This window comes from Oncorhynchus tshawytscha, linkage group LG06 (genome assembly GCF_018296145.1).
Source record: "Oncorhynchus tshawytscha isolate Ot180627B linkage group LG06, Otsh_v2.0, whole genome shotgun sequence".
NCBI classification, from domain to species: Eukaryota; Metazoa; Chordata; class Actinopteri; order Salmoniformes; family Salmonidae; genus Oncorhynchus; species Oncorhynchus tshawytscha.
In genome coordinates, this window is record NC_056434.1 from 63,160,681 (window position 1) to 63,182,266 (window position 21,586).

Genomic DNA, 21,586 nt, shown 5'->3' on the forward strand with positions numbered 1-21,586 from the left:
AATGGGAACAACTTCGCGGCTCCACATCTATATCCCCTCTTTAATTAGCCTGGCCGCCAGGCCCCTGGCCCTCTTGACACCCCGGGCTGATGAGAGGGCCGTAACTGTCCAATAACCTCCGTACACAATTGCCGTGGAGCCCGAAAACCCATGAATTAAATCCTCATATTAATAAGCATTACCATTCTATCTATCGCTTCTGAACATTATCCTCCTCCCTGCCAATCTCAACCTCACTGGTTTGGATGGAAGCAGTGGAATGTAGGGTGTTATATGTGAGAGGGCAGGGGTAGAGATTTCATTGGGGGTGGGGTGGGGGGGTGGGAGACTCACCTTTGAAATCAAACTGGTGGATGTTTTTCAAGGATTCGTGAAGAAAGTAGCAACTTCCTAGTGCCTGGAAGATAGAGAGCGCATGAGATTTAGGAGAATTGTTAAACCATTTAGTCAGAGATTCTTGGAAATAACCTGGGACTAACTAACCACAAAATATTACTGAGCAATAGAAGCAAAGATTGGTTCCAAGTAGTCCAAGCACCATTGATTTGTAGAGTTTTGCTGTGTAGAGGGCAACAGATCACACACACTAATCATTCCAGGCAACAGATCACACCACTGTTCAGTTTATGTACAGTATTTTCCCACAGCAGATATTGAATTAAAGCGGTCAATCGAATATACAGTGCAGTTCTCAGACCCTATATTTGGTACAAGGCTTCCTGAAGAATAAATAATTCCAGCTTTTCAAAGGACAAATTCAGATGGACTTTGGAACAGCCAAAGATCTACTTCAATAGGATTAAAATCTTAATTTCTGAAAGAACAATCACAAAGTTTCCCCAGTCTGTAGACAACCCAAACAAACTGTGGGGGAAAAAAATAATGCAGGGGATTTGATGCGGTTCACAGTCCACTACACACTTTCTCTGTGCTTTTTACATCTAGGCAATAGAGGAAAAGCCTGCTCTCAATCCGCTGAGGCTTGGAGATAGCGAGCCCTCAGCCCTTGCTTGAGGATAATTCTGTCATTGGTCCTGCTGCACGCAACCCTCCTCTCTCCTCCTACACTGCAGCATGTAGAGAATAGAGAGCCAAAAAAGGAGGAAATTAGGGAGAAGAAAATAAATACACTGGATGACAACACGAAAGTGAGCGCAGTTCAGAATTGTGCAGGTCGTGGAATGGTTAGTTGCGGGACAAGGAAGGGCATATGAGCTTCAAACAGAGGGACAGAAAGAGAGAGAGAGCACGGCAGAAAGAGAGAGAGAGAGAGGGCACGGCAGAAAGAGAGAGAGAGAGGGCACGGCAGAAAGAGAGAGAGCACGGCAGAGAGAGAGAGAGAGCAGAGAGAGAGAGAGGGCACGGCAGAAAGAGAGCACGGCAGAGAGAGAGAGAGAGAGAGGGCACGGCAGAAAGAGAGAGAGCACGGCAGAGAGAGAGAGAGAGAGGGCACGGCAGAAAGAGGGCACGGCAGAGAGAGAGAGAGAGAAAGAACAGCAGAGAGAGAGAGAGAGAAAGCACAGCAGAGAGAGAGAGAGAGAACGGCGGCACGCAGCAGAGAGAGAGAGAGCACGGCAGAGACGGCAAGAGAGAGAGCACGGCAGCAGAGAGAGAGAGAGAACGGCAGAGAGAGAGAGAGAACGGCAGAGAGAGAGAGAGCACGGCAGAGAGAGAGAGAGAACGGCAGAGAGAGAGAGAGAGAGAGAGAGAGAGAGAGAACGGCAGAGCAGAGAGAGAGAGAGAGCAGCACGGCAGAGAGAGAGAGAGCACGGCAGAGAGAGAGAGAGAGCACGGCAGAGAGAGAGAGAGAGCACGGCAGAGAGAGAGAGAGCACGGCGGCAGAGAGAGAGAGAGCACGGCAGAGAGAGAGAGAGCACGGCACGGAGAGAGAGAGAGCACGGCAGAGAGAGAGAGAGCACGGCAGCAGAGAGAGAGAGCACGGCAGAGAGAGAGAGAGCACGGCAGAGAGAGAGAGAGCACGGCAGAGAGAGAGAGCACGGCAGAGAGAGAGAGAGAGCACGGCAGAGAGAGAGAGAGCACGGCAGAGAGAGAGAGAGAGAGAGAACGGCAGAGAGAGAGAGAGAGCACGGCAGAGAGAGAGAGAGCACGGCAGAGAGAGAGAGAGCACGGCAGAGAGAGAGAGCACGGCAGAGAGAGAGAGAGAGAGAGAGAGAGGCACGGAGAGAGAGAGAGAGCGGCAGAGCAGAGAGAGAGAACGGCAGAGAGAGAGAGAGCACGGCAGAGAGAGAGAGAGAGCACGGCAGAGAGAGAGAGCACGGCAGAGAGAGAGAGAGAGAGAGCAGAGAGAGAGAGAACGGCAGAGAGAGAGAGAGAACGGAGAGAGAGAGCAGCAGAGAGAGAGAGAACGGCAGAGAGAGAGAGAGGCAGCGAGAGAGAGAGAGAACGGCAGAGAGAGAGAGAGAGCACGGCAGAGAGAGAGAGAGAGAGAAGAAGAGAGAGAGAGAGAGAGAACGGCAGAGAGAGAGAGAGAGAAGAGAGAACGGCAGAGAGAGAGAGAGAGAGAACGGCAGAGAGAGAGAGAGAGAGAACGGCAGAGAGAGAGAGAGAGAACGGCAGAGAGAGAGAGAGAGAGAGAACGGCAGAGAGAGAGAGAGAGAGAACGGCAGAGAGAGAGAGAGAGAACGGCGGCAGCAGAGAGAGAGAGAGAGAACGGCAGAGAGAGAGAGAGAGAGAACGGCAGAGAGAGAGAGAACGGCAGAGAGAGAGAGAACGGCAGAGAGAAAGATAGAGAGAGACAGAAACAGAATGAGAGAGAGAGACGTAAGTCTCCTTAGAGGGGAGGAGACATACGGCAGAGGGAGAAAAGGACAGAGGGAGAGAGAGAGAGAGGATTTAGTCTGATTTTGTGCCGTTTTCCTTTTAGGGGCGGAGCAGATACCCTCTCTGGCAGGGGGAGAGTTTGGGGGCTCGGCAGCCAGAACCTGCATTATTTATGAGCGCCGGCACATCTTGAGATTAAACATTTGCCGATTTGTCAAAAGCACAAACATGAGGTCCTGCCCATCTCCTTGACATAGAAGTTCATCCAACGGAAAACACTGTCTCACATTTAATTGATGAGAACAGCGGCTGGTGACCCAAACCCACTGCCATGCACCGCTCTTTCATTCTATCTTCCTCCCTCCTTTTTCTGAAGGAGGACAAAAAAAGCGAGGGATGGATTGAAAGCAGTAGGACTCGAGGTCAACTTTCCCCTCGGCAGGAGGACGGCTTCCAGGAAGGGCCCCCTTTTTATTTCCCGTAGCTTTTCTTTGTGTTCTTTTTCACCTCAAACTGCCACGGACAGAGTGAGAGAAAGAGAGGGGGACATTAGGGGGGTGAGGAGGGAAACTGTGCTAGATGTCAAAATGACACCACTTGTTGTTGTTGTTTTTGTTGCTGCAGTCTGTATATTTGGAATGAATCCAGAATAAATAGTAATTAAGCTCAAATATTAAAATATGAGTCGAAATATGAATTTCAAATCACCATTAAAACATTTCTAAACCACCTGACTTTATGTTCAATTCCTCAAACATTATAACATTCTGTTGGTCGAGCCTATAGTCAACAAAGAATCCAAATGGAATCGAAAAAGGCCTGGGTTTGCTTGTTTAGTGCACAGGTACACATAATACCCCATAATGACAAAACAAAAACAGGTTTAGACATTTTTGCAAATGTATTAAAAATATCGAATTAGAAATTACATTTACATAAGTATTCAGACCCTTTACTCAGTACTTTGGTGAAGCACCTTTGGCAGCGATTACAACCTTGATACTTCTTGGGTATGACGCTAAAAGCTTGGCACACCTGTATTTGGGGAATTTCTCCCATTCTTCTCTGCAGATCCTCTCAAGCTCTGTCAGGTTGGATGGGGAGCGTTGCTGCACAGCTATTTTCAGGTCTCTCCAGAGATGTTAGATCGGGCTCAAGTCCGGGCTCTGGTGCCTTTTGGCAAACTCCAAGCGGGCTGTCATGTGCATTTTACTGAAGAGTGGCTTCCTCCTGGCCAATCTACCTGATTGGTGGAGTGCTCCAGAGATGGTTGTCCTTCTAGAAGGTTCTCCCCTCTCCACTAAGGAACTCTGTCAGAGTGACCATCGGGTTCTTGGTCACCTCCCTGACCAAGGCCTTTGTCCCTGATTGCTCAGTTTGTCAGGCGGTCAGCTCTAGGAAGAGTTTTGGTGTTTCCAAACATCTTCCATTTAAGAATGACGAGGCCACTGTGTCCTTGGGGACCTTCAGTGCTGCGGAAATGTTTTGTTACCCTTCCCCAGATCTGTGCATCAACACAATCCTGTCTCGGAGCTCATTGGACAACACCTTCGATCACATGGCTTGGTTTTTGCTCTGACATGCACTGCAAACTGTGAAACCTTATAGAGACAGGTGTGTGTCTTTCCAAATCATGTCCAATCAATTGAATTTACTACAGATAGACTCAAAAAAACAAACATCTCAAGGATGATCAATGGAAACAGGATGCACCTGAGCTCCACTTCGAGTCTCATTGCAAAAGGTCTGAATACTTATGTAAATAAGGTATTTCTGTTTTTGATACATTTGCAAACATTTCTGAAAACCTGCTTACGCTTCATCATTATGTGGTACTGTGTGTAGGTTGAGGGGAAAATGGATTTAATCCATTGTAGAATAAGGCTGTAACGTAACAAAATGTGGAAAGAGTCAAGGAGTCTGAATTATTTCCGAATGCACTGCATGTGCAATCACGAGAAATCTACTAAACCTCTAGCCTAATAGATATTTATTTAGCATCGGGGTTCAAAAGGGACCGGCTGGTCTTATTCTTGCTCCCTCCTCATGAAGAACCGATTATATTAGCGGGCTGCAATTAATCCATTTGTCTCCGAACATGACAGGCTCAAAATATGAATTAGAGCCTGACTGCGCGGACAGGATATGCTTATCTTTTACCAGTGGCTTTACAATGGCCTGTGTCAAGCGTATATATGTCCCGTACCACTTTATTGACTCGCTGCCAGATTCCCTTGAAATAATTAAAAGTATATTTTACATATTTATAAAGCCCACTGTCACAACGGCTACTTAATTCTCCATTAGTAAAATGCACTCTATTATGTGCAACTGGCAAGGGCCAAGAGGAGCTAGGGGAAATGAGTAATGACCATAATTGTAGACAGAAAGACAATAACCCCAGCCATAAAATCCAGGTTTTTATTGCCCACGCTGGTATCTCTTATCGGGAGTTGTATCGGCCACACCGCTCAGACGAGATAACCACTCGAACACAATGGAAGCTGTATCGGTGTGTGTGTGTGTTACAGACAGAGAGGGAGAGATGGAGTGAGAGAGAGAGAGAGAGCACACAGGCAGTTGACATTTCCAATAACCCTAGTAGATAGGGGCTGCCTAGTGGAAAATAGAGAGTTGAGAGGTCCAGAAGCCTGCATAGTCTGTTCCACTGAGTGCTTTATCGATACTCTGCTTCAGGAATTAGTTATAGTAGAGGAAAATAAGTACGGAATCATGACCTCTAATGGATTTTCTGCATTTAATATGAAAAATGAGCCATAAAGCAAACATAAAAGTAATAATTTTGGCCCATTCCGCCCTGAGGGAGCACGGTCTGTCCCAAGAGTAGCCTCAGTCCCGTGTCACAGTGCACTTCTGGGGGCAAATACCATACTGTCCTCAAGCCACCGGCGGTGCAATGCACCGAATTCCCTGAGGAGCATTTTGAGACAAAGTGACAGGGAGCCAGAGAGTGACACACACAACCATCTGAGGAGCCCTTTATCAAGTAAGATGGATAAGGCAAGTTCCAAACAGGGACAGAATGGATAGTACGCACTACTGTCAGAAGTGACAGTTCAAATGGGACTTGCGTTATCTATGGTAATGGATGTCTGTAGTGCACCTGCTCTGGGAGCTAAGGATAGCGTATCTCTATAGGTTTTCTATAACATTTTATTTCCTCGTCTAAAATATGTGCCCTGCCGGTTCCAGGCAGGCCAAATGAAATGTGGAGATGGGCTGTTCAACTTTACCAACAGCAGTTCTCTCGTTGTCCTTGCAAAGTCCCCTCATCTGTCAAGTGACACGTGAACACACACAGGGCACACACACACACACGCGCACGTATATTCACATGCACACAAGCTTGTGGGCTCAGACACATCATATAGTTCACGCGCATACATGTACACACACAACGGCAACACAGCGTTTTCAGATGCAAAAGGTTTGTGCGATATACTGTCATGATTGAACTGTGTTGCCATGCATCAAAAGCACAGGCGAGCCACAGTCAATCATACGCTTGGTGCATGAACATGGAAACGGACTAATCTAATGGGTACACAATTCACTCATTGGTTGCCGTGCAGATAATATTGTAGTGTGAGGTTGGTTGAAGACTATCAAACATCCCTAAGATACTGTGAATGAAACAAGACCGCCCCACAACAATATTTACTCAATGCCTCATGTCTATAATGAACACACAGCATTGTATTTTACACGTAAGCCCTACTTTGAACTAGCAATACATTCTATGGCATTATTTCAACGGTTATCTTGACCAGACAGACAGGGCGCGATGAGAGCACTAGACCACTTGCTATTCAGGGCTCACTATACGCCTTCTGTGAGGAGAGCTCTGCACAAATCTCCAATACTGCACAAACAGGCTGTTTGTCATCCTGTGCAATGAAAACACCCGGGCAGGAGAAAGCGTCAATAGAAGGCTTGCTTTTCAGCAGAGAAATACAGATCGAGACCGCTTTAGTACCCCCCACCCCCCACCCCCCACGCCATATGTGTTTGCCAAGCACCACTCACAGTCCAATTGATTGAGTATTCAGAGTATTGAGCCACAGTGTCTATTATTCATCGTCTGGTGGAAGGCCTGACTGGATACACAGACAAAACTCTCATTAAAAGTTATTCTGTCACTTCCTCTTATTTGAAAACAGGCTGGATGTTTAGCCATCGATCATTTCCTGAAGGAGCCCTCGTCTATGGGGGGGGGGGTAGAACTTTTAGAAGACGATGGGTGCCATAAGTATTGGGACATGGTGCACATTGTGTGTGTGTGTGTGTGTGTGTGTGTGCGCACGCGCATTCTCACAGGGGGAAATGGATCGTCCAAAGAAATACAAGGGTGTATTCTTATGAGGCAATGCATTGTTCTTAGCTGGATAAATAAAGATGGATAAATGCTAAGTCATTGAGTGTAAATTATCTTTGTAGAAATGCCCACATTTGATTATCTTTGTTCATACTTCACATTGCATAGGGTCATCATCTGTCAAAGTAGCAACCTAAGCAACTACCAGTTAAGCAACCCTAAACTATAACTGTGGCCAAATGTCTTGGCTCCCTTGCACTTTTCTTAAATATTTCCCTATTTCTTCTTCAAAAAATTAAATAATAACAGGTCTCCACAACTTATTGGATTTTCAACATTGCAGATCCAATTTATTGGTGGGAAACGAGTTTAATTATAATTGAATTGCAATTTTAATTTAGAAAATAAAAACAAATGGCATTGGCCACTTGGGCTAGTACTTGGTTCAACAGCATTCGGCCAAGATATCTGCCGACAAATGCTTCTTGTAGCCATCAATGAGTTTGCTGCACCATTCTACTGGCAATTTGGTCCCTTCTTCAGCCACAAACTGCTCCAATTCTTCAACGTTTAAGGGGTGCCTTCGACCAACTAGTTTTCAGATCTCGCCATAGGTTTTTGATGGGATTCAGAGCTGAACTGATCTCTGGCCAGATCTGGACAGTTCAGCATTTCTTCTTGAACCATCCCGGGGCGCTTTTTTTAATCATTTGGCCACAAATGTATGTACATGTAGTTATTTAGTACTTAAGCTTCCTCTTAAGTATTTTTGGGGAAAATATAATTACAATCAATGGTAAGAGGTATGTAACTACAAGTGCTAACACACTTACTGCACAACAATGACATACATGTTACCCCTTATAGTTACTCCGAAATAACGTCTAGATGCGATATCTTGAAACAATCCAGGGATAAAACGTTAAAAGTGAACAGATCCTGGATGAGCCCCCCCAAAAACCAGGAAATGTTTTGAGTGCTAGATCCTAGAACTAATTTAAGTCCCTTAACACTGATCCTGGCAGAAACGGTTTGTCTGAGAGAGTTTAGGCCTCTATGCTCGCAGGGAAGAGAGCTGGTCAACTTCTAGAAAGCAGAAAGTGGCTCCCGCATACTATTCTAAAATCCCAGAGAGAACTCGGGTGACATGCGCACATGATTGATCTCCAAAAATCACAGATTTTATTTTGAAGAAAATATTATGGATGGGTCTAAACAAGGACGTAATTGGCCAAACGCACGGCAACGACCTGACCGGCCAACTACCCAACTCCGCTCCCAAGTTCGACTGCCTCCTTGGGAAATATTGTGCATTAATTTAGTCTCCCCTCCAACAACCAATGGTATAAGTTAATTAAATTGCTTGTCCATTGTGTTCATCCACTAACAAAGTTAATGATATTGTGCCTAGGAATTAAAGACCGTTTTATAAAGCGTGCGGGATGGGAGCTGGCAGGCACTACATTGCCCAGTTGAACCCTGTCAGTCCGTGGGCTGATGGACCCTCTAATTAGCGCTGAAATGGATGCTTCCATCTGCCAATTTCCTGCCATGCTCATCAGTCGTAGCAGTCGCTCCCCTAACCTGCCCGCTGGAGGGGTCTAAAGCAGTATAACCATCACGGCAATGACACTCAACAGCAAATCAAATAACGAATATGCATAACACGACTCAGACTTTTAAAGAGGCTTCTAATTAGCTGTGTCTTTGCTCGGTATAATACCATTGGTTTCTTAGTGATATTAGATTGAAGAGAATAATAACTTCATTAAAAAGGTTTGATGCAAGTACATAATAGCATACCGTGTTTCCATTTTCAAAAGGAGGTTGCTTAAATAAATAGTCATTTGGTGAAATGAAGAATAAGAACACACCGTGGTATAAGTAGTTTTATGATTGTACATGAACTTTCTTAGAAAATCCTTGCTGCATCCTTGAACTCAAGGAAGTAAAAGTAGCTTACTTTAACATAAACACATATCAATTAGAATATTAGTTCTCTAAATTGCACTCATTGAATGAGTTTTACAAGTGGCCCCAATTTTCGGAGCAGGAGCAAAAGCCCGTTAAAAAGGCAAGATTCATGTTTGTATATTCCAACTCCATATTTACTAATACTGTACAGCAACTTCAGCATATTTTAACGAGGGTATAAAACGAGGACATCAAAGTAAATGACATTTTTACCTGTAGTGCCTGTTATACCGCTGACCTGCCTAATGGTTGGGGAGTGTGCAAGCCCAGCTCAATGGCAGATGGACACATTTGCATAAGCTAATTCTTAAAAAGTTAAAATACATACAACACAATCAAGTTCTGAACTGCGGCGCTAAGATGTAAGAATTAAGTGTTGAACGCCTTTCAACTGCCCTTCTTGTTTTTATTGTAGCATCTCATACAGAAAGCAGGGAATCTAGGTGGAAGGCTATCTTAACATCTGAGGAAAACGATCCCGAAGAACTGTCACCATCCCCTGTGCTACTCGCGCTTCAAGAATTTTTGACCACTGCCCCCCTTCTGGGACAGCTACAAAGCCCTCCGCCGGCCGCCTCTACCTTCAGCAAATCACGCCTCCATTTAGCCCCTTCCCGTCCTGTAGGCAGAAACTTATACAGGAAGTAGCCGTGGTAAGGACTGTTCAACGTTGGTCTGACCATCGGAATCTATGCTTCAAGATTGTTTTGATCACGCGGACTGGGACATTTTCCGGATTGCCTCTGAAAACTGTATCGACGTATTTCACTGGCTCGGTGACCGAGTTCAACAGGAAGTGAGAATGTTGTTCCCACTGTGACAATAAGAACTTATCCAAACAAAAAAACATGGATAGATGGCAGCATTCTCGCATAACTAAAAGCGCGAACCACCACATTTAACCATGGAAAGTTGGACATGTACAAGGTGGAGTCGCAATTCAACGGTTCATACACGAGACGTATGTGGCAGGGACTCCAGACAATCACGGATTATAAAGAGAAAGCCAGCCATGTTGAGGACACCGACGCCTTGCTCCCGGACAAGCCAAGAACCTTCTTCGCCCGCTTTGAGGAAAACACAGAGCAGCCGGCGTGGGCCACCACCGCTCACGAGGACTGTAAGCTTTCGTTCTCTGTGGCTGAAGTGAATAAGACATTTTAGCATGTTAACCATGGCAAGGTTTCCGGCCCAGATGGCATCCCAAGCCAGAGCTTGCACAGAATAGCTGGCTGGAGTGTTTAAGGAATTATTCAACCTCTCGCTATCCCAGTCTATTGTCTCAAGATGTCCACCATTGTTCCTGTACCCAAAAAAGAGAAAGTAACTGAACTAAATAGTCATCGCCCCATAGCATTCACTTCTGTCATCATGAAGTGCTTTGAGAGGCTAGTTAAGGATCATATCACCTCCACCTTACCTGACACCCTATACCAAATACAATTTGCATACTGCCCCATCTGCACATAAGGAATACAACTAAGAATGCTGTTCATCGACTACAGCTCAGCCTTCAACACCATAGCGTCCTCCAAGCTCATCACTAAGCTTAGGACTCTGGGTCAAAACCACGCCATTTGCAACTGGCTCTTGGACTTCCTGACAGGCAGACCCAAGGTGGTGAAAGTAGGCAACAACACCTCCGCCATGCTGATCCTCAACACGGGGCCCCACAAGGGTGCGTGCTCAGCCCCCTCCTGTACTCCCTTTTCACCCATGACTGCGTGGCCATGCACGTCTCCAACTCAATCATCAAGTTTCCTGATGACACAATAGTGGTAGGCCTAATTAACAACAACGAGACAGTCTACAGGGAGGAGGTGAGGGCCGTGGTGGAGTGGTGCCAGGAAAATAACCTCTCCTACAACAAAACAAAGGAGCTGATCATGGACTTCAGGAGACAGCAGACAGAGCATGCCCATATCCACTTTGACGGGGCTGCAGTGGGTGAAAAGCTACAAGTTCCTTGGTGTTCACGTCACTGACAACCTGAAATGGTCCATCCACACAGACAGTGTGGTGAAGAAGGTGCAACAGCATCTCTTTAACCTCCAGTGATTACAGCCTTGAGTCTTCTTGGGTATGACGCTACAAGCTTGGCACACCTGTATTTAGGGAGTTTTTCTCAGTCTTTTCTGGCCACTCCACTATAAAGGCCTGATTGGTGGAGTGCTGCAGAGATGGGAGAAACTTCCAGAACGACAACCATCTCCACAAAGGAACTCTAGAGCTTTGTCAGAGTGACAATCAGGTTCTTGGTCACCTCCCTGACAAAGGCCCTTCTACCCCGATTGCTCAGTTTGGCTGCAAGGCCAGCACTAGGAAGGGTCTTTGTGGTTCCAAACTTCTTCCATTTAAAAATGATGAAACCACTGTGTTCTTGGGGACATGCAGAAATGTTTTGGTATCCTTCCCCAGATATGTGCCTCATGGCTTGGTTTTTGCTCTGACATGCAGTGTTAACTGTGGGACCTTATATAGACTGGTGTGTGCCTTTCCAAATCATGTCCAATCAATTGAATTTACCACAAGTGTACTCAAATCAAGTTGTCGAAACATGAAGGATGATCAATGGAAACAGGATGCACTAGAGCTCAATTAAGTCTCGTAGGAAAGGGTCTGAATACTTACGTAAATAAGGTATATGTTCTATTTCTAAGTATTTAGACACCCTTTCCACCTTACCTGACAGAGCTTGAGAGGATCTGCAGAGAAGAATGGGAGAAACTCCCCAAATATCGGTGTGCCAAGCGTTGTAGCGTCATACCCAAGACGGCTTGAAGCTGTAATCGCTGCCAATGGTGCGTCAACAAAGTACTGAGTAAAGGGACTGAATACTTAAGGAAATGTGATATTTCATGTTTTTTTTGTGTTTTTTGCAAAAATTTCTTAATACCTGTTTTTGCTTTATCATTATGGGGTATTGTGTGTAGATTGATGGGGGGGGGGAATTATCCAATTTAGAATCCGGCCGTAACGTAAAAACAAAAATTGGAAAAAGTCAAGGGGTCTGAATACTTTCTGAAAATGTGGAAAAAGTCACTGTACATTTATATTCGCGGACACCTGTATATTTAGATTCTCGGACTCTGACATTGCTCGTAAAATGTTATTTCGTAATATCTTTCCGTAGAATTTGGGGATTTGTGGGTATTTTTTCGTTTTGTTAGTTAAAGTATGCTGCATTGTTGGAGAAAAAAAGAAAAAAAAAGCATTTCGCTGCACCTGTGCTAACATTGTGAAATATGTGTAGGCAACCAATCACATTTAAACTGGACACAGTTATTCACATGAAAGCTCTGACTGAGAACATCCCGTAACTTAATGTTGAGGATAAGCAGGATTTTAGGAGTTTTAACGGGCCATGAAGCATCTCAGAGTACAAGGAAGGTTTGCTAAGGTCAGACAACTCCTCAGCAGTTGTATCACTCGCTAGCTGTCCTAAAGCTAGAATATGAACACTAGATCCTGCATGATAAGAGAGAACAGTATGTACAGTTGAAGTCGGAAGATTACATACACTTAAAACTCGTTTTTCAACCACTCCCTCATGTTAATAAACTATAGTTTTGGCAAGTCGGTTAGGACATCTACTTTGTGCATGATAAATCATTTTCCCACTGTATCACAATTCCAGTGGGTCAGATGTTCACATACACTAAGTTGACTGTGCCTTGAGACAGCTTGGAAAATTCCAGAAAATTATGCCATGGCTTTAGAAGCTTCTGATAGGCTAATTGACATAATTTGAGTCAATTGGAGGTGTACCTGTGGATGTATTTCAAGGCCTACCTTCAAACTCAGTGCCTCTTAGCTTGACATCTTGTGAACATCTAAAGAAATGAGCAAAGACCTCAGAAAAAACATGGTAGACCGCCACAAGTCTGGTTCATCCTCGGGAGCAATTTCCAAACGCCTGGAGGTACCACGTTCATCTGTACAAACAATAGTACGCAAGTATAAACACCATGGGACCACGCAGCCGTCATACCACTCAGGAAGGAGACGTGTTCTGTCTCCTGGAGATGAATGTACTATGGTGCGAAAAGTGCAAATCAATCACAGAACAGCAGCAAAGGAACTTGTGAAGATGCTGGAGGAAAAAATTCTCTATCCACAGTAAAACAAGTCCTATATCGACATAACCAGAAAGGCCGCTCAGCAAGGAAGAAGCCAATGCTCCATAACCACCATAAACAAGCCAGACTACAGACAAAGACTATACTTTTTGGAGAAATGTCCTCTGGTCTGATGAAACAAAAATAGAACTGTTTGGCCATAATGACCATCGTTATGTTTGGAGGAAAAAGGGGGAGGCTTGCAAGCCAAAGAACACCATCCCAACCGTGAATCACAGGGGTGGCAGCATCATATTGTGGGGGTGCTTTGCTGCAGGAGGGACTGGTGTACTTCAGAAAACAGATTGCATCATGAGGGAGGAACATTATATGGATATATTGAAGCAACATCTCAAGACATCAGTCAGGAAGTTAAAGCTTGGTCGCAAATGGACAATGACCCCAAGCATACTTCCAAAGTTGTGGCAAAATGGCTTAAGGACAACAAAGTCAAGGTATTGGAGTGGCCATCACAAAGTCCTGACCTCAATCCTATAGAAAATGTGTGGGCAGAACTGCAAAAGTGTGTGCGAGCAAGGAGGCCTACAAACCTGACTCAGTTACACCAGCTCTGTCAGGAGGAATGGGCCAAAATTCACCCAACTTATTGTGGGAGGCTTGTGGAAGGCTACCCAAAACATTTGACCCACGTTAAACAATTTAAAGGCAATGCTACCAAATACTAATTGAGTGTACATACACTTCTGACCCATTGGGAATATTATGAAGGGGAAAAAAAGCTGAAATAAATAATTAATATTATTCTGACATTTCACATTCTTAAAATAAAGTGGTGATCCGAACTGACATAAGACAGGGACTTTTTACTAGGATTAAATATCAGGAATGGTGAAAAACTGAGTTTAAATGTATTTGGCTAAGGTGTATGTAAACTTCCAACTTCAATTGTACCTATATACTAATTAAGAAAATGGCACTACCTATGGAACTATATACGTCAACAAAATGTAACACTCATTTGGTGACAAACAGGATAGCATAGTAACTCAGACAACATGACATGGCTTCGAGGGAATTGCATGATATCTGTAGCCTACCCAAGGTCAAAGTCCAATTTCTTAATTACAGCAGACAGACATCCATAAGGCGACATGAAAGGATGTCCCTTCTTCATCCAAAATGTAATCTTCCTTTGAAACCCATCTTCAAATAAACCGACGATAACCACTTTCTTTAAGTAAATATGCGGTTATGGGAATAACGAGATTATCTTTTTAAAAGGATACGCAGATGATGAATATTATCTGCATTATTAAAATGAAAAATGGCCTAAAAATGAAGGGGGAAAAAAAATCAAAAGGCTAAACCATCGAGGCATCCATTAGTAGTTAAAATGACATTACCTCCCCCTCTCTTTGGTTCGGCCCAATGCACGGCTGCCAAGGCCATTATTCAATTGTTTCGGATGCTGGAGATAAAATGCCTTTAATATACTTATGCTCATTAATGTAAATCATATTTATCTATGGATGTCCAATAATCAAAAAGAATATTTCAACTTGTACATTTTTTTTCTCTTCAAAAAGTATTCCCATTAGGGGAACTAGATGGTCCTGCAAATGACAGGTCTTTGAGCCCATTGATTATTTTCCTTGGCTTTGGGAGAAGGCTGCTAATGTTGTCATGGACGGTTCATCAATCTAGATTGTTATCGGATTTAATATATCTGGCCTATTCCTGTAGGTTCATTTGTGATATTCCTCATTGGATTAGAATCATACAGGGCGAGAAGGGAACAACACGTCATTTAAACACGTGAAACTAGTTCAATAGTTTGCATTGACTTAGCTATATTGCTCTTGCACTTAACGCTGTAAGTTAATTCATGGCTTATGACATGTGCAGCTCACCATGCAAGAGCAACCACTGACAGTGTACGCTTTCTATGTCAATACAGTTCATTGAGCAACGTCCCATCCCTCAAAGGATGCTGGGATAGCAATCAGTGGCGTGACGTCAGTTGGGCAGGTCATCAGTCAGTAAGGGGCCACAGGCAGCACCTTTGATTTTGTCCCTTTCCCATGCTGCCCACGCTACAGGATATGGCCTTGCAATGACGAAGTGGCCTCCTTGGCTGTCCAATGAGATACAGCTCTATTGCCAGGGACAACAATTAAATATTTATACGTTTGGGGCTTCTTCGCAGAATCCGTCAATCAGTTCCAGAAAGGGATTTATCAGAATGTACCCCATATCTCTGCATCAACGACCCTTCCTACTCCCTCCATAAGGACACAACTCTTCCGCAACGATGGCAACGTCGCCCCACTCGTACACCATTTCATGAACAATTTATATGGTGGTTGAGGGTGACACGTCTCAGGGACAATTAATGGGCTTGTACAGTGTATGGGAGCAGTGTGTCTCTACATGGACCTGAGGACTTGTCGTTCTCTGAGCCAGGACAGCAGAGGGACTCAACCGTTGGAGGACTGGTTTCAGTTATGAGGGCAAAGACCAAAAATATTTCTCAGGGCAAAAAAATAAGCAGCTTTCCCTTTGATACTGGAAGAGGCGTTTCTCGGAGCACAAACAGTGACCACAGGACCGTGAAGCTTTAGCGGAGCCGCCAAAACACATGCAGTCGGTCGGCTCGGCTAAGACCCGGTCTGGTCCCTTTTTGTGGCCTCTTTGTCTTTATGTAAAAACCAATGCTCGCCGATGATGTGTTATGTAAAATTCCCGTGGCTTGATTTAAATGGTTGGATATCCTCCATGCTAGCTTAGTTATACTCCAGTGCATCGACCCAAGAGCCACATGGCTGCAGCATGAAAAGCCAAATGTAAATGGCAGCCTCAGTCCCTTAGATAACAGAAATTCTGTCATGCTTTTTTTGTATTATAATAATAATAAATATAACACCGGAACAACAGAGCGAGGGGGACTTTTCTTAAGCAGATGTTCTTTCTTATGCGTACAAATCGCAGCATCAATCGGACCCATTCCTGGCCCCCTTAAGACAGCATTAAGATGTAAGTGAGCTAAGGACCTGAGCCAGGGCTGAGAGAGGCAGCAGTCTGCTCTCCTTAAATACAACAGCCCGAAAAGGGAGAATATATGCCTATATGCGGTCTCAAGTGCCCTCTGTGTGCTCCTTTCAACACTCTCCAGATGACAGTGATGCACTGAATATCATTAGGTCATGTGAGGAGAGTAGGGGTGAAATAAAGGCAACTACTCAAATCAATGAGCCAAATTTCAAATCTGGATAATGTCAGTGTTTTCCACAAGCCCTGTTGTCAGCTATACAGCCGATTACTGAGTGATTTTCAGCCGGGTACACTTTCCACTTAAATTAACTGGGCTACTTTTCAATTCGCTAGTCAGAAGAAAGTATGCCAAGCCCTCACCCGCTAGAATGAACGATTGAATCTTCTAGCACTCTTTTGATAGGACAGGTGCCTGACAGTCAAAGTGAGAGATGACAAGGGAACACCGCTGGATTGACAGTCTGATGTGTGTTGTGTGCTCGGTCTGTGCAGTCAAATTTATACACAGGGGGAGTGCATGCATTTGTACGTCCCACGTCCCAAGTCAAAATCCACTGAGCCTACTGTTTTTTGGCACATTCATTTATTTTCTTTCGCGTGCAGGGTCCGACATTAACGGTGGCCGCTGGGGCCAGTAAAGACACGTCAGGCCAGTGGCTCTCATCAGTCACTAGCCCAACATAACTTTTCAGTGCATTTTTGCATTTCAGTTGAACATTTACCTGCTCTGTCGCAGTTTATATCATTGAAAGCCATTGACGACTACACACGTAGAAGCAATAAATACAATGCTATTCTCAGGAATAGAGTAATGATTTGTATTGCGAAATTATATTACACAACTTTTTAATACACAATAATAACCAAATGTCATAATAACCAAATGTAGACTATTAATAGCTGAATATATAGAGAAAGGATGCCAGCCAATAGGTCATGACCCCAATGCATTAACAACTATACCCTGTCTGGACCAGTAGAAATTCTGTTCGGGCCAGTATGGAAGTTGTGGCGCAAAGGGTACTCACTGTGCTTCAATTGATGAACAGCAAGCTTGAGTAGTTTAAAAGTCGATTTCATATATCCTTGCCATTCATAAATCATACTTAGTTATACTGTATGTCCATGGTATCACATCGGGGCAAATAAACTAAAGATTGTTTGTACTTTCGATACAACAAAGCAAATTTGAGGAAAATGCCACCGAAGTTCTACCAACACATTACCTGTAGATCTCGCGCTGGGAAAACACTTGACGGTGACGGAGTTCATCAGGAAATGTACAGGGGATGTTGTTCCCACAGTGACAAGGTTGAATACGGTTGAATACAAACAGTGTAGTTATTCTCTCCGTAAAGTAAAAAGTCAGAACAGAGAACAAATGGAGTCGCAACTCAACGGCGCAGACACAAGTTGTACAGTTGAAGTCAGAAGTTTACATACACATTAGCCAAATACACTTAAACTTAGATTTCCACAATTCCTGACATTTAATCCTAGTAAAAAACTCCCTGTCTTAGGTCAGTTAGGATCACCACTATTTCAAGAATGTGCATCTACACCTGCATTGCTTGCAGTTTGGAGTTTTAGGATGGGTTTCTGTACAGCACTTTTAGATATCTGCTGATGTAAGAAGGGCTACATAAATACATTTGATTTGATGTTAAATGTCAGAATAATAGTAGAGAGAATGATTTATTTAAGCTTTTATTTATTTCATCACATTCCCAGTGAGTCAGAAGTTTACATACACTCAATTAGTATTTGGATAGCCTTCCACAAGCTTCTCACAATAAGTTGGGTGAATTTTGGCCGATTCCTCCTGACAGAGCTGGTGTAACTGAGTCAGGTTTGAAGGCCTCCTTGCTCGCACACACTTCTTCAGTTCTGCCCACACATTTTCTATAGGATTCAGGTCAGGGCTTTGTGATGGCCACTCCAATACCGTGACATTGAAGTCCTTAAGCCATTTTGTCACAACTTTGGAAGTATGCTTGGGGTCATTGTCCATTTGGAAGACCCATTTGCGACCAAGCTTTAACTTCCTGACTGATGTCTTGAGATGTTGCTTCAATATATCCATATAATGTTCCTCCCTCATGATGCCATCTATTTTGTGAAGTGCACCAGTCCCTCCTACAGCAAAGCACCCCCACAACATGATGCTGCCACCCCTGTGCTTCACGGTTGGGATGGTGTTCTTTGGCTTGCAAGCCTCCCCCTTTTTCCTCCAAACATAACGATGGTCATTATGGCCAAACAGTTATATTTTTGTTTTATCAGACCAGAGGACATTTCTCCAAAAAGTATGATCTTCTTCCTCATGTGCAGTTGCAAACTGAAGTCTGGCTTTTTTATGACGGTTTTGGAGCAGTGGCTTGTTCCTTGCTGAGCGCCCTTTCAGGTTATGTCAATATAGGACTCGTTTTACTGTGGATATAGATACTTTTGTACCTGTTTCCTCCAGCATCTTCACAAGGTCCTTTGCTGTTGTTCTGGGAATGATTTGCACTTTTCGCAACATAGTACGTTCATCTCCAGGAGACATAACGCGTCTCCATCCTGAGTGGTATGACGACTGCATGGTCCCATGGTGTTTATACTTGCGTACTATTGTTTGTACAGATGAACGTGGTACCGTCAGGCGTTTGGAAATTATTCCCAAGGATGAACCAGACTTGTGAAGGTCTAGAATTTTTTTTCTGAGTTCTTTGCTGATTTCTTTTGACTTACCCATGATGTCAAGCTAAGAGGTACTGAGTTTGAAGGTAGGCCTTGAAAATACATCTCCAATTGACTCAAATGATGTCGATTAATCTATCAGAAGCTTCTAAAGCCATGACATCCTTTTCTGGAATTTTCCAAGCTGTTTCAAGGCACAGTCAGTGTAATGTAAACTTCTGACCCACTGGAATTGTGATACAGTGAATTATAAGTGAAATAATCTGTCTGTAAGCAATTGTTGGAAAAATGACTTGTGCCATGCACAAAGTAGATGTCCTAACCAACTTGCCAAAACTATAGTTTGTTAACAAGAAATTTGGGGAGTGGTTGAAAATGAGTGCATGTAAATTACGAATTCAACTGTATGTGGCATGGTCTACAGACAATCACGGATTGGGAAAACCAGCCACGTCGTGGACACCGAAGTTTTGCTCCCAGACACGCTAAACACCTTCTTCGACCGCTTTGAGGATAACACAGTGCCATCGATGCGGCCCACTCCCAAGAACTGTGGGCTCTTGTTCTCTGTGGCAGACGTAAGACATTTAAGAGTGTTAACCCTCGCAAGGCTGCCGTACCAGACAGCATCCCTAGCCGCGTCCTCAGAGCATGCGCAGACCAGCTGGCTGGAGTGTTTATGGACATATTCAATCTCTCCCCATCTCAGTCTGCTGTCTCCACCTGCTTCAAGAAGTCCACCATTGTTCCTGTACCCAAGAAAACAAAGGTAACTAAATGACTTATCGCCTCGTTGCACTCACTTCTATTATCATGAAGTGCTTGGAGAGGCTAGTTAAGGATCACCTCTACCTTACCTGACACCCTCGACCCACTCCAATATGCTTACCGCCCCAATAGATCCACAGACGATGTTATTGCACTGCACACTGTCCTATCCCACCTGGACAAGAGGAATACCTAAGTAAGAATGCGGTTCATTGACTACAGCTCAGTCTTCAACACCATAGTATCCTCTAAGCTCATCATCAAGCTCGGGGCCCTGGGTCTGAACCCCGCCCTGTGCAACAGGGTTCTGGACTTCCTGACGGGCCGCCCCCAGGTGGTCAAGGTAGGAAACAACACCTCCACTTCACTGATCCTCAACACAGGGGCTCCAAAAGGGTGCATACTCAGCCACCTCCTGTACTCCCTGTGGCCACACACACGCCTCCAACTCAATTCAACAAGTTTGCAAACGATACAACCATAGTAGGCCTGATTTCCAAAAATGACGAGACAGGCTACAGGGAGGAGGTGAGGGCCATGGTGGAGTGGTGCCAGGAAAATAACCTCTCCCTCATCGTAAACAAAATGACAGAGCTGTTAGTGGACTTCAGGAAACAGCAGAGGGAGCACGCCCCTACCCATATTTACGAGACCGCAGTTGAGGTGGAAAGCTACAAGTTCCTCTGCGTACACATCACTGACGATCTGAAATGGTCCACTCACACAGACAGTGTGGTGAAGGTGCAACAGTGCCGCTTCAACCTCAGGAGGCTGAAGAAATTTGGCTTGGCACCTAAGACCCTCACAAACTTTTACAGATGCACAATTGAGAGCATCCAGTTGGGATGAAATCACCGCCTGGTACGGCAGCTGTACCGCCCGCAACCACAGGGCTCTCCAGAGGGTGGTACGGTCTTCCCAACGCAGCACTGGGGGCACACTGACTGCCCTCTAGGACACCAACAGCACCCGATGTCACAGGAAGACCAAAACGATCATCAAGGACACCAACCACCCGAGCCACGGCCTGTTCAACCCGCTATCATCCAGAAGGCGAGGTCAGTGCAGGTGCATCAAAGCTGGGACTGAAAAACTGCTATTTCAAGGCCACCACTAGCCAGATACCACCCGGTTACTCAACCCCGCACCTTAGAGGCTGCTACCCTAAATACATAGACATGGAATCACTGGTCACTTTAATAATGGAACACTAGTCACTTTAATAATATTTGCATACTGCTTTACTCATTTCATATGTATATAATGTATTCCATTCTACTGTATTTTAGTCAATGCCGTTCCGACACTGCTCGTCCTAATATTTATATATTTCTAAATTCCATTATTTTACTTTTAGATTGTGTGGATTGTTGTGAATTGTTAGATATTACTGCACTGCTGGAGCTAGGAACACAAGCATTTCGCTACATGTGCAATAACATCCGCTAAATATGTGATTTGATTTGATTTGTTTAGGACTTGCCAGACAGTGACGTTAAAGTGAGTGACTTGTCAGCAGCCTGCCGGAATTGGATCTGTACGAGAGCGGTTTATTTGGCTCCTTAACTTGCAAACAATAGGTAGGTTAGTGGAGACATACCCTTTATTCTCTGGTCTAAAATATGATGAAAGTAAACAGACTGAATTGTTTTAAAAGTGATACTCACTGATACTTATATGGTGTTTTCAAAGATATCGCTGTAGGTCTACTGATTTAATCCAAGTGTTGACAACGGAGTAGTCAACTGCTACTCTCTGTGTAGCAAAGCCCATGTTTAACACCAGCTTCATTCTTCAATTATACCGCTATTGCAGATAGCTGAGCAAATACCTCTTAAAAGTAAGTGTGAAGCCTGAGAAAGTCAGCAGAATTACAGGATATTTTAAAGGCCCAGTGCAGTCAAAAGTATGTTTT

At 44.3% G+C, this 21,586-nt stretch overlaps 1 protein-coding gene across 4 annotated transcripts in view; it reads right to left on the reverse strand.

Moving 5' to 3' along the window:
* Nucleotides 1-21,586, reverse strand: part of LOC112252846 (inositol polyphosphate-5-phosphatase A) — a 277,551-nt gene that overhangs the window by 120,070 nt on the left and 135,895 nt on the right. For all 4 annotated transcript variants that reach the window (XM_024424512.2, XM_024424511.2, XM_042323491.1 and 1 more), the window contains exon 5: nucleotides 334-397. In XM_024424512.2, coding sequence (XP_024280280.1) covers nucleotides 334-397 — 64 coding nt within the window. The remainder of the gene's footprint in view (nucleotides 1-333; nucleotides 398-21,586) is intronic.